At 41.4% G+C, this 13011-nt stretch overlaps 1 protein-coding gene across 1 annotated transcript in view; it reads left to right on the top strand.

The window, feature by feature from the left end:
- The window catches only part of LOC311229667 (dedicator of cytokinesis protein 3-like), a gene marked incomplete at both ends in the record, with an annotated part of 403980 nt that overhangs the window by 382465 nt on the left and 8504 nt on the right, over positions 1–13011 (top strand). Inside the window, 2 exon segments of the mRNA XM_084315742.1 lie at positions 7619–7706; positions 11109–11228. Coding sequence (XP_084171868.1) covers positions 7619–7706; positions 11109–11228 — 208 coding nt within the window.

Consider the following 13011-nt stretch of genomic DNA (forward strand, 5'->3'; position numbering starts at 1 on the left):
GATGGACAAAACTTACCTTTCCTTCTCAAGCGAACAAAAGAATTCATCTAAAGCATTAAAAGATTGGTCGAAATCAACAGGAGTAACTGATTTATGGCGTTCACTTAACCCCATGACCCGCAAGTACTCCTGTCGTTCGGCGAGACACAACACACTATCCAGAATTGATTACGTCTTTGCATCCCCGAGAATATTTGATAAATATGAAGTGGAAATGACACCCAATGCGCTATCAGATCACTGCTACTTAATCCTGAAAGCAACATTTGGTACACTATCTACCCGGGCCCCAAGATGGCGTTTTAATTCGATGCTGCTTAACAACAAGGAATTCATTACACAAATTAAAGAAGCTCTCACAGTATTCCTACAAGATAATGCTAACTCGGTGCAAGATCCCAGAATATTATGGATGTCGGTAAAGAATATGATCAAGGATTTCTCGGATAGATTTACCTCCATATTGCGCAAAAATCAAAACACAAAACTGTCTGAAATGGAAACGCTTTACTCAACGCTTTTTAATTCTTTAAAATACAACAACTCTACTAGACTAGATAACCAAGTTAACATTCTAAAGACAGAGATCAAAGCAATGTACAGACAAAAATCGGAATTGCAAATACGCAGCACTAGACAACAGCAGTACTTCCAAGGTTCTAAACCTAGTCACCTATTAGCCATGCGACTAAGAATTAATGCAAAATTTGCAGATATAACTGCCATTAGGAAACAACAAGCTCTAGTAACAGAACCCAAAATAATAAACGATACATTCAAAGAATTCTACTCCGATTTATATAACTCAGAAACGACCTTTGATCAAGACAAATTAGACACATATCTTAATCAAATTACTCTCCCTAAACTTACGGATGAAGACGCTAAACAGTTAGAAGTACCGATCACATTAGAAGAACTCAAGAAGGCCATATCCGGAATGAAAAACGGCAAAGCTCCGGGAATTGACGGTATCCCATCAGAAATGTACATTTCTTGCTGGGACATATTTGGACCCTTATTACTAAATATGATCTTATACTCAGTCAAAGAGGGAAGCTTCATTGAACACCAAAATACCGCACTCATTTCAGTTCTTCACAAAAAAGACAAAGACCCCACTGAATGCGGTAGTTACCGTCCTTTAAGCCTCCTCGGAACCGATGTCAAACTGTACTCTAAGATATTAGCCATCAGATTGCAAAAGCATATGACGTCTTTAGTTCATCCGGACCAAACAGGCTTCATAAAAGGTCGCCTGATCAATGATAACATAAGGCGAATACTGCACGTACTAGATACAGACAAAGAGGACATCACACCTAAGGCGATACTATCCCTGGATGCTATGAAAGCATTTGACAGGTTGGAATGGTCGTTTCTATGGGCAGTATTGGAAAGGATGGGGTTAGGAAAAGGTTTCATTGATATGATTAAAGTACTATACAAGGACCCATCGGCCAGGATTACAACAGGCACATTCATCTCCGATATCTTTCCGGTATCACGCTCAGCCAGACAAGGTTGCCCTCTTAGTCCCGGACTATTCGATCTATCATTAGAACCTTTAGCACAATTTATAAGACAATCCCAACACATAGAACCAATAGTAATCAAGGGCACACATCATAAAATTAGTTTATATGCGGACGACGTAATATTGTTCATGCAAAACCCCAACAACACATTGCCGCTTATACTCAAGTTGATAGAGAACTTTGGTGATTTATCGGGATTTAAAATAAATTGGCCTAAGTCGGCTTTTCTTCCTCTTAACACCAGTGCAAAAAAAGAGACAACCCTCCCAGGTGCGATACCCATGGTCAAACATTTCAGATGCTTGGGTGTGGAAATATTTCCCACCATAAGACAAACGGTGAAGCACAATTACACAAAAATACAGAACAAAATCAAGGACGACCTGGACAGGTGGGCAAAACTTAAAAACTCAGTACAGGCAAGGGTATCAATAGTTAAGATGGATGTATTACCAAGAATCAATTTCTTCAGCTCAATGCTTCCGTTACCTCCTCCAGAGGGCTACTGGAAAAGATTACAAACCTCCACATACAAATTTATTTGGAATAACAAACCACCTCGCATAAAAAGATCCACCGCACAGAGAAATAAAGCGGACGGTGGCATGGCAGTCCCAGATTTTTTACAATATTTTAATGCCTTCACATTAAGACCATTGAAGAAGATATGGTTTGACCCCGAGGCTTTGGTATCTTGGAGAAAATTAGAAGAAAACATAGTAGCCCCACAGAGATTGAAAGACATAGCATACACTAAACTTTCAATCAAGCATTGTGAGCGAGAATTTGGCCCAATAATAACCCATGCAATCAGGACATGGCGGGAAACACAAAGGAAATTTCCTAACCCTCAAGTATGGCATAATCACACTCCCATATTCAATAACAATGCTCTCTTAATGGGAAAACGACCTATAAGATTCCCTATATGGGAAGAAAGAGGCATACACTCATTAGGGGATATTTTTAATAACAAGGGCCTCTGTAGTTATGTCGAAATATGCATAAAGTTTAACCTCACCGAGTCCACATGGCTTTTTTACATACAGTTACGACTTTGTATGAGATCTCACGGTGTTCCATTACACATACCAATTGAACACCACAGATACCACACATTTTTCTATGAAAGAGATACATTGGGAGGTTTTGTATCAGGTTTTTATTACCAATTACTAACGTCCTCGTATGAAACCCTTCAACTAGACAATGTCTGGAGGAGGGATATACCAGACCTGGAAAATGACTTTGATTGGCAAGGAGCCTGGGCAAATGTCCGACTTACATCAAGGAACCCGGATCATCAACAAATCAATCTGAACTATATTCACAGGACATACTTGACTCCTATAAGGCTGTGCAAAATGGGGCTTATACAAGACTCCAAATGCTCCCAATGTACAAATGGGGACGAAGGAACATTTATGCACATGTATTGGGACTGCCCACCAGTTAAGGCATTCTGGAAAGATGTGTCCCAACAATTATCAATACTCGTATTTTGGAATATACCTGTACACCCCGCGGTATTGCTATTGAATGATGTTTTTGAGTTTGCAGTGAATCCACAACTAAAAAGATTGGTTTTATCGGGTATCACAGTAGCTAAAAAACTGATCGCATCACGTTGGTTTCAACCGGAAAAAATTTGCCGGAAAGTGTGGTTTCTTACATATCTCGATGTGATATATCAAGAAATATCTACAGCAAGAATTCTGGGGCTCAATGAATCCAAAATGTCAATGTGGTTAGAAGTGGTGGAGAGAATAAAAGCTAGCCTATAATGGTGATGTCTGGTTAGGAGTGAGGGATAATGGAGGTACTATCCAAGAGGGGGTCCGGGAGGGGGGGGTTTGAGCTGGAGCATATGTGTGTAGGGTTTTAGAAAATAGGTATTAGGGGTATATTATATACTAACATTTATATAATTGTAACTTCGCTGGATATACACTGTATACGGTTAAAATGTTATTATTGACTATTTTTGTTTTATCCTGTTTCTGTACTTGCATATATTTTAACCACCTTTACTGAAAGTTTCATTATACATTGTGTGTTGAGTACTGACTTTTAATAAGTTTTGTTTTGCAATAATAAAAAAAATTAAAAAAAAAAAAAAAACAGATCATTTGACAACAGTATCATGTTCCTACCTGCAACGCAACCTGAACCAACGATGCCACCGCCGCTCCCCAAGAGAAGAAAGTTGCAGCTTCAGAATCAGCTTATCCAAAGCAAACTTAGTTTCGCTATACCTGCACAACCTCCAACGCCCGGGTACAGTACAGTACAGCTCAATACATGCATACAATTGTTAAGGGGATGCAGACCAAGACTTTCGTCTTGTTTACATCAGGGTCCCCCATTTTCAAGTCATCATAACATACACCAGATAGACAGTCTTGCTCTCTTAATATGCTGGTTAAATCGGCTGTCTTTAACCTGAATTAGCAAACAAGATACAAAGCATTCAGTTGACTAATTGTATATGTTCTAATGTTCTCTGTTCTAATGTTCCTGCTACCTTTTTCAGCTTCGCTATTTCAAAAAGAAAAAAATCTGTTCTGTGCGCATGCACGTACCGGCGGTCCGGCGCGCGTGCACGCGCGCGTGCGTGGCGTGTTACCAGTTCCCATATTACGACTGCACCACTGCACGCATGACTGTGTGGCAAAGCACAACAGCAACACAATCGTTAAGTTTGCTGTTTGTGGAGAACCTGGCGCTGTGGTGCCAGGAGAACAGCCTCTCCCTGAATGTCGGCAAAACCAAATAACTGATTGTGGATTTTAGGAGGTCTGGGGCTAGGGACTACAGCCCCCTCAGCATCTATGGGGCACCGGTCGAGAGAGTGAACAATTCCAAGTACCTTGGAGTCCACATATCCGAGGACTTGGATGGACCACACATATAGACAGTGTAGTGAAGAAGGCACGGCAGCACATCTACTTCCTTAGACGCCTAAGGAAGTTCAAAGTGAGTCATAAGATCTTAAAGAACAACTCATGCACAATAGAGAGCATCCTGACTGGTAACACCACCTCCTGGTTAGGGAATAGCCCCGCACACGACCGCAGCAGACTGCAGAGAGTGGCTCGATCAGCCGAACACACAATTGGAGGTGGGCTTCCCACTTTCCAGGACATTTGCACCAGGCGTTGCAGGGCCATGGCTAAGATAACAGTCAAACAACTGCCTTTTTGCATTCCAGCAGTCAGTCAAGCGCTACCGGAGTCACATGGCCAGTACAGAGAGACTCAAAAGGAACTTATATCCCCAGGCCATCAGGATGCTCAATGACTCTATGCAACACTAACCCATCCATCTACATTCATTGCACACACATCCACATGCACACACTCACCTTTAACATTCACTTTAGACACTTTAAACACTTTTAACACTACACCATATTTTATCTATTTATTACAAAAAAGATTTTCACTACATCCATACCTCATTTTTGCATTTAGCATTTTCTTTTTTACGTTTGCATTTTTGTACCTCATTGTTTGCATTTTGTACTTAATTTTGTACTTTAGTTTCAGAAGGCTATCAATGTGCGAATACACTGCCTGGTAGAGCTCGGGTACAGGGCAATGTCTGAAAAATACGTGCGACCTGGGAGAGTGTAACGCGGTCGTCGAGCCCTATGAATCCATTACTTTTCATGTGATCACCTTAGCCTTCTGACTACCACCGTTATACGCATATGTGCCCTCTAACGTGGTTTGCATTAGTAGCCGCATTGTTTCCTCTGACTTTTTTTGCGTCAATAATAACGAGTTGAGTTCACCATGTAGGCTGCACTTCATCTCGATATTCAGCCGAACGCATGAATGCTGAGTCTGGCATCAGTTTGCTTACATCAAATTAATGGTTGGGGTTGGTTCAACGGAGGGGTATGGATTGGGCTATCACCTAAAGTCCACGTTTATTATTTTCTATATATATATATATTGTTTTATTTGTAAGATATATATTTACTGTTGACCTGATAGTGTTTTATTATTTTATTGTTCGCCCGTATATGCTCCTTGTAGGGGAGAGGATAACGGAGACAGAATAGACCTTTAGACTGAGTTTGGTTGAGGCTGAACTCATATAGCAACCAACAGACTTTAGGTGATAGCCTAATCTATACGTTTCTGTTGAACTAATTCTAATTATTAATCTGGACCTTCAGAACATGCAGTATTATTAATTTGCTCAAATGTCGTGGCCTCACACAGTGCCAACTGCAGGTCTCGCCATGTCAGGTGCCAACTGTAGGTCTCGCCATCTCAAAGATGACAGAGCATACATATGCAGCATCCCCCTGTTGGGGTTGCTCAATGCTGTAAAATATTACATAAATGTTTTTTTATGAATAATGATATTTGAGGAGCCTAATAATATTGCTACAGCATGCTGCAGGTAGTAGTAGTAGTAGCTAGGTATGTGGGAGGCTGCGGGCGAAACCATCTCTGTGACGTCAGCATTTAGCGTGAACAAAATGGCGGTGCACATGTTGATAAATGCTATAAATGGACATAACAAATCGTTTTTTCTTAGAAGCGGCTTATTTGGCTTATTTTTATAACGTGATTTTTTCTGTGGTTTATCTAATACTAATTTGATGCTATGACTATGTTTATATCGCTATGCAACATCTCCCCTTTAATCTCTTTGTACTGTGTAGATAAGAACTGCCCTCTCTAGCTTTAATCTCTTTGTACTGTGTAGATAATAACTGCCCTCTCTAGCTTTAGGCCTAGGTTACACTGGGCGTTTTTGTTTTCGTTTTGTTGCTGAATTAATACGTTTGCTGTCCCTGTTACACAGAAATGCCGTTTTGGCAGGAAAACGCGTTGCCCTAGCGGGAACGCTGAAAAAGTGTTTTCGTTTTGGATACTCGCCAAAACTCGCCGACAACGTGTCGTGTAATCGGCGCGTAGCCGTTTTTGCTCAACACCCATGCGCAGTAGATACCGGCATCTGCGTGCCCTCACCAACGTCCGGTGACAACAGAGCTGTCCCAAATAGCTGCAGCTACCATGTGTTGTCAAGTTATTGTTATAAGGACCCCAGTCCAAGCTACAACAGTCTGCATTCCCTTAACAATTGTTTGTATTGAGCCGTATTGTATTGTACCCATTATGCAATATGTTAAATAAAGTTTACATCCATTCATTCTGCTAGCATTAACGATTGCATGAGCAGCTGGCTAACGTGAGCTAGCGTTAGCTATCAGACCCTGTTAGCTCAAGCTCCTCTTTCAATCTTAACAAGCATTAAACAAAATGGCCCAGTCATCTATTCACTTTTGTTTAATACACGAGGCGTTGTCTCTAATGTTATCTAGCTACTGATGGCTCCCGATATCATCAGTTTGGTGCTGGCTGGTTAACGTGAGCTAACATTAGCTGCTAGCCACAATGCTATACTGTTATACTGGCATATTCCATTCACGTTAGCATGTAGCTAACAATGTAGCTAACAACATCGCCGATCTTTTTTGAGACTAAACTATCCGCTCTTGGTGGTCACTTGTGTTGATGTTAGTTTTGTTTCATCAACAAATGAGAGGCAGAACACACAGTGAATGTATCCGTTTTGTTTATTGCACTTTTATTACACTTTGCTGAAAAATAAGTGCTGCATAGGCATTTAAAGATGGCGGCTTGTTGACATTTCTTTGCAGGAAGTGTATTGGCACATTCAAGTTCTGATTGGTTGAAAATTGCCTTCATGTTCGCCACCTACTGCCATCTACTGCTTTGACATTGTACTACATCACTGTGCTCAGGAGGCAAAACGAAGGTGCTCAGATTGCAAAACGAATGTCTAACTCTGCTGCCACTACGTTGCCACCTGGAAAAGCTAAACTCATCTGAAAAACTAAACGAAAAAACACCCTAGGTGTAATTCCAGCCTTAATCTCATTGGCTGAACTGTTTAGATAGGCACTGCCCCCTCTAGCTTTAATCTCTTTGGAAAGACCTCCGATCTAATGGATCAACAAGAACACAGAGGGTTGTGTCTGTGTCTGGCAATGTTTTTATTGGTCATTTATTGAGTTTCTCCCCATCTGTCTCCAGCCAACCAACTTCCAGCGAGCACTGTTCCACCAGGTGATTGGGCCGTGCAAGCCCTGCAGTGACCCCAACTTGTCCGTGGCTGAGAAAGGTAGGTACACACGTGCGTGCGCATGCACACACTCACATACACACACACAATTTAGTAATCCAAATCTATGGAGATACAACTTCAAAGGTTTTACATATCAGGTACTAGCCATACTAGTATTAGCCACATTATTAGATTAGATTAGATTAGATTCAAATGTATTGTCATTATACAGCACAAGTAAAGTACAACAAAAAGAGGTTTGGCATCCAACCAGAGTGCAAATGTAACAGTAAAGTGCAATAATAATATACAATGTACAGGTGAACAAACTGGGTATGAAAGATATAAATTAGTACTATTGAGTGTAGTGCTAATCAGATGTGTGTACAGAGTTGTAATATAATATGTACAGTGATACAGATATAAAGACAGTATGGTAGTATTCATACTTGCCAGCAGTGTAACTAGTAAGAGTAGGTAAAGAATATGTACAGATATAGATATAGTATCTACAGATATGTAAAAGGATTATGTGCAGGTAAGTACAGACAGGTGTGGATAGATATATATACAGTGAGAATAAATATATTAAGGCTGTCAAAGTTAACGCGGTATTAACGCGTTATCGCCCGATTCTATTAACACCACTATTTTTTTTAACTCACGATTAACTTTTAAGAATTGTTATTTTTTTACTTATTGTTTTTTTTACTTACGGTATTTTTTTTTCTTTTACTAGACTTCACTCAGGTGTATTGTTGATGCTCTCATTGATACTATGTTTGTTTCTGAAGTGTGTGTGTGAGATATATAGAGAGAGAGGGGGGTGAGAGAGATGAGGAAGGGGCAAGAGAGAAAGAGAGCTGGGAGAGTGTGTGTGTGAGAGAGAGGGGGGGGTGTGTGATTACTCAGCCCTTGTGTTTGTGAATGTAACAAGTTGTAACGTTTTCTTTTCCCTATTATTTCATGCACACTTTATTCATTGTTTTAAATTATTATTTTCTTTTAAGTTACGGCTTACGACGGGTTTGCTGATCATGCGAATTCCACCAATCCACGGCGTACGACGTTATTGAGATCATATAAAAAATTTTCGCCATGGTATTCATAATTCCGCCACCCAGCCTCGGCTGAGACAGTGGGACTCGGCACAACTGTGCAACACTTCAATACCGCCGCCTGGTGGATGATCGGGCGAGTTACAACCGGAAATGGATCTCTGGTGATCTCGGTGCATCTGGGAAATCCGTCCGGCAGTCACATATTGTTGCGGGACTCTAGACACACATCCGTGTATATGGATCGCTGCCATAACTCAATAATCGATATGATTTGGGAGTTTATTGCGCCATACAAACCGGAAATGGATCTAGTCGATCGACGTCAAATGAGTGGGATCTTTATCCTCCAGTCTCATCGGCGAACGGTAAAAGGACAGTACCGTTACTTTCAGCTTGATTGTTTATTATTTTCAATGCAAACCGCTCTGATCAATATATCACCCATACTACATAAAGCATTTACTGACGATCACGGAATTATAAACGACCCCCCCCCCCCTTTCATCCACGCATGATGAGTCATAACGTTTAGGATCGTATTCAGTGGGATTTTTTAATATAGCGTGTATCGCGAATAAACTGCAAATATGCGTTTAGGCCTATAACTAGCGTTCTAGGAATTACTGCAGAAAACGATAAAAACATTTATATTCTAGACGGTATTTTCGTATGAATATATGAATGAAAAAGTATAACGTTCCTACATCCTGAACGATAGATAATTGATGTTGAATGGGCCATAGTAATGTCAATTTAGCAATACAATTTAAAAAGTTATAGCCCTGCAAAGAAGGTGAACATCTCCATAGGCTTAGACTGGTGGCAGTGATCATACATTGATGGATAGAAGCGTGGCAGTTAATGTGTTAACACTTTCAGTGCCCACCACGTGATAACATGTGTTATCAGCCCAATGCCTGAATGCCCACCACGACAATTATCGTTTTATTTTTTTATTAGCGATCTGAATTCATATTTCATCAATCGAGTCTCCCGTTGGTAAACTAGCCCCATCAGGAGCTCAGATGTGAAAAAAGCGCCCCCTATCGTCTCCCAGATGGTAATGCACCCTTTTGGAATGGACTCAATGAAAATGGATGATAAAAGAAAAATCCGGAATCCACATTTTACTTCTCAGGCATGTAACCCGAGCCGATCGGATTCATTGTAGACCCTCAGAACAGCGTGGAATATGTGTTTACAGTATGTAGCGTTGGATCAATAAAAGTGATCGATTTTTGGACTGATCTGAGGTAAGGAATCTATTTTACAAGTCTTGGGATAAGCAGAGTTGTATTCGCTGAGATCTCAGCGTTTGCCCTATGTGTGTGTGTGTGGGCGATGGCTTTGAGGAAATCAGAGAATCGATTTTTCAGATCGCCTATATAGCGTGCATACGTACACATATACTATCGATAATCTAACGTTTATTTGAAAACTATTCATAAATAGGCCGAAAAATGACAACGTTCTAGAATATTCCAGTACAGGGCGTTTATCATGGAATCTTTTTATTTTCCTTGAAAACGAGGGCTTTTCAAAATGCTATAAAACTAACATGAACAGATAAAAAAACAATCCGCTTCGACAATGTTGACTGGAAAACGAGTCATTGATAAGCGGCGGGCAGATTAGACACATAGCCATAATTTAAAACATAGATTAGGCGTTTTTAACGCTAACATTGAAGTGGATGGTGGGCATTCAAGCACTAAATCGTGCGCCCCCTGCTGGCACTGAAAGTGTTAAGGTAGAGGTTAATCGCGAGTTAACTATGGACAATCATGCGATTAATCGAGTTAAATATTTTAATCGATTGACAGCACTAATAAGTATATACAGCATTATTGTACATGCTATCAAAAAAATATATGGGTTATATACAGGTGTATAAGTATGTATATAGAAGGATTATATGCAGGTATATTCAGACAAATATTATTATCAGTGTGCTATTGCTGAGCGTATCACTCAAATCAGCTCAAGTATAAACAAATATCATCCCCCCTCTCTTCTCCTCTCCTCTCCTCTCCTCTCCTCTCCTCTCCTCACTTCTCCTCTCATCTCCTCTCTTGTCTCTCCTATATCTCCTCTCCTCTTCTGTTTCTTCTCTTCTCCTCTCCTCTCATTCACTCTCCTCTCCTCTTCTGTCTCCTCTCTTCTCTTCTCCTCTCATCTCCTTCACTCTCCTCTCCTCTTCTGTCTCCTCTCTTCTCTTCTCCTCACTTCTCCTCTCCTTTCATCTCCTTTCTCCTCTCCCATCTTTCCTTTCCTCTCTCCTGTCTCTCCTCTCCTCTTCTCTCTCCCCTCTTCTCTTCTTCTCTCCTCCCCTCTCCCCTCATGTCTCTCCTCTCCTCTCTTGTCTCTCCTCTCCTGTATCTCCTATCCTCTCCTCTAGTGCTGACCACCCCCAGTAGTTGGAGTCTGGACAGTGGCACCAGAGAAGCTCTTCCCTTCCTATCTGCCCATGTGGGCAGTGTCATGGCACCGCCCATCCCCCCACGCAGTCTACCGCATGGTAAGACACTGCCACTGTGTGTATGTGTGTGTGTGTGTGTGTGTGTGTGTGTGTGTGTGTGTGTGTGTGTGTGTGTGTGTGTGTGTGTGTGTGTGTGAGTGTGAGTGTGAGTGTGTGTGCATACTGTAGATAGCCTACCCGCAGTTTTGTGGGCACCTCTCATGTTAAGAACAACAAAGCCAACGTCAACACTGGACTGAGCTTAAACTGCAAGGGAAGCTTGCCTGTCTCCCTGCCGCTGACCACTCTGTCTCGCACGCAGTTTTTAAAAATGTAGAGCTATTGATGAGAGCATCATCATTTTCACTCTAAAAGCTAGGCTACAGGTTTTACCATCGATGCTCAACCTTTCCATCTGGTTCCCTGGCAGTCATAGCCCACACTGCATACACCATGGTCACGAACCATGTCTCACATACTCAATGGCTGTCATGCATACAAAGGGCTTTACATTTGTAGGCATGATAGGATCGTGGATCTGATTGCAGACAGTGTCAGCTCCACACTCGGGTCACCTGCAACATATAAGCTGTATAAGCGCACCAGTATGAAGCCATATATGCTCAATCTGTGTAGGGACAATTCACTGTTCTCTGATATTTCAGCAAACACCCTGATGTTGTTGTTGTTAATGAGAATAACAGAGAGGTTCTGATCCTAGAAGTTGGCTGCACGTTTGACTACAGTAGAGGAAGCCTTTACAACCAAAATGTTAAAATATCAACTGTTAGACCATACCATATCACAACTCGGCTACAACTGTAAACTTTTAGTCTTCATATTTGGAAGCCTGGGGCATGTGTGTGTGTGTGTGTGTGTGTGTGTGTGTGTGTGTGTGTGTGTGTGTGTGTGTGTGTGTGTGTGTGTGTGTGTGTGTGTGTGTGTGTGTGTGTGTGTGTGTGTGTGTGTGTGTGTGTGTGTGTGTGTGTGTGTGTGTGTGTGTGTGTGTGTGTGTGTGTGTGTGTGTGTGTGTGTGTGTGTGTGTGTGTGTGTGTGTGTGTGTGTGTGTGTGTGTGTGTGTGTGTGTGTGTGTGTGTGTGTGTGTGTGTGTGTGTGTGTGTGTGTGTGTGTGTGTGTGTGTGTGTGTGTGTGTGTGTGTGTGTGCGCGCATACTGTAGATAACCTACCCGCAGTTGTGTGGGCACCTCTCATGTTAAGACCAAATTCTGTGTGTGTGTGTGTGTGTGTGCGTGCGTGCGTGCATGCATGCATGCATGTGTGTTTATGAGTAACTGTGTATGTGTGTGTGGGTTCCAGTATGTGTGAGCATGCACATACAAGTGTTTATCTAAACGACACCTTCCTGAAATGGTAGGTTTTTCTGTATGAAATATTGGTATTGTGTTATGCTTGAGTGCTCCCGTGAGAAAGCTATTTTTGTTTTGGGTTATGTTGAACCATGAGCTATGAATGGGGATCATGATTGGCGCTGGTTTTGACCATAGTTCCGTTCAGGTCCAGGATCTGGATCAGTTCATGTTAATTCAGTCATCTCTACACGCTTTGGGTCACACACAACATTGTTTTGGAAATCCGGGACTCCATCGGAAAGAAAGTTATACTGAATCAAGCCCTGATGTCCTCACCTGTTTCCTTATTTGTGAACTTCAACCCCTGACCTCTGTGTGACTTTAGATGACCCACACCTTTCAATCCACCTGTATTACACACTCCTTTGTTGTCTTGTCTTATCTTTTATTTTATCATCTGTCTTGTCTTCTCTTCTCTTCTCTTCTCTTCTTTTCTCTTCTCTTCTTTTCTCATTATCTCTCTCTTCTCTTAT

The sequence above is a fragment of the Notolepis coatsorum genome, assembly GCF_963971535.1.
Source record: "Notolepis coatsorum genome assembly, chromosome: 6".
NCBI lineage: Eukaryota > Metazoa > Chordata > Actinopteri > Aulopiformes > Paralepididae > Notolepis > Notolepis coatsorum.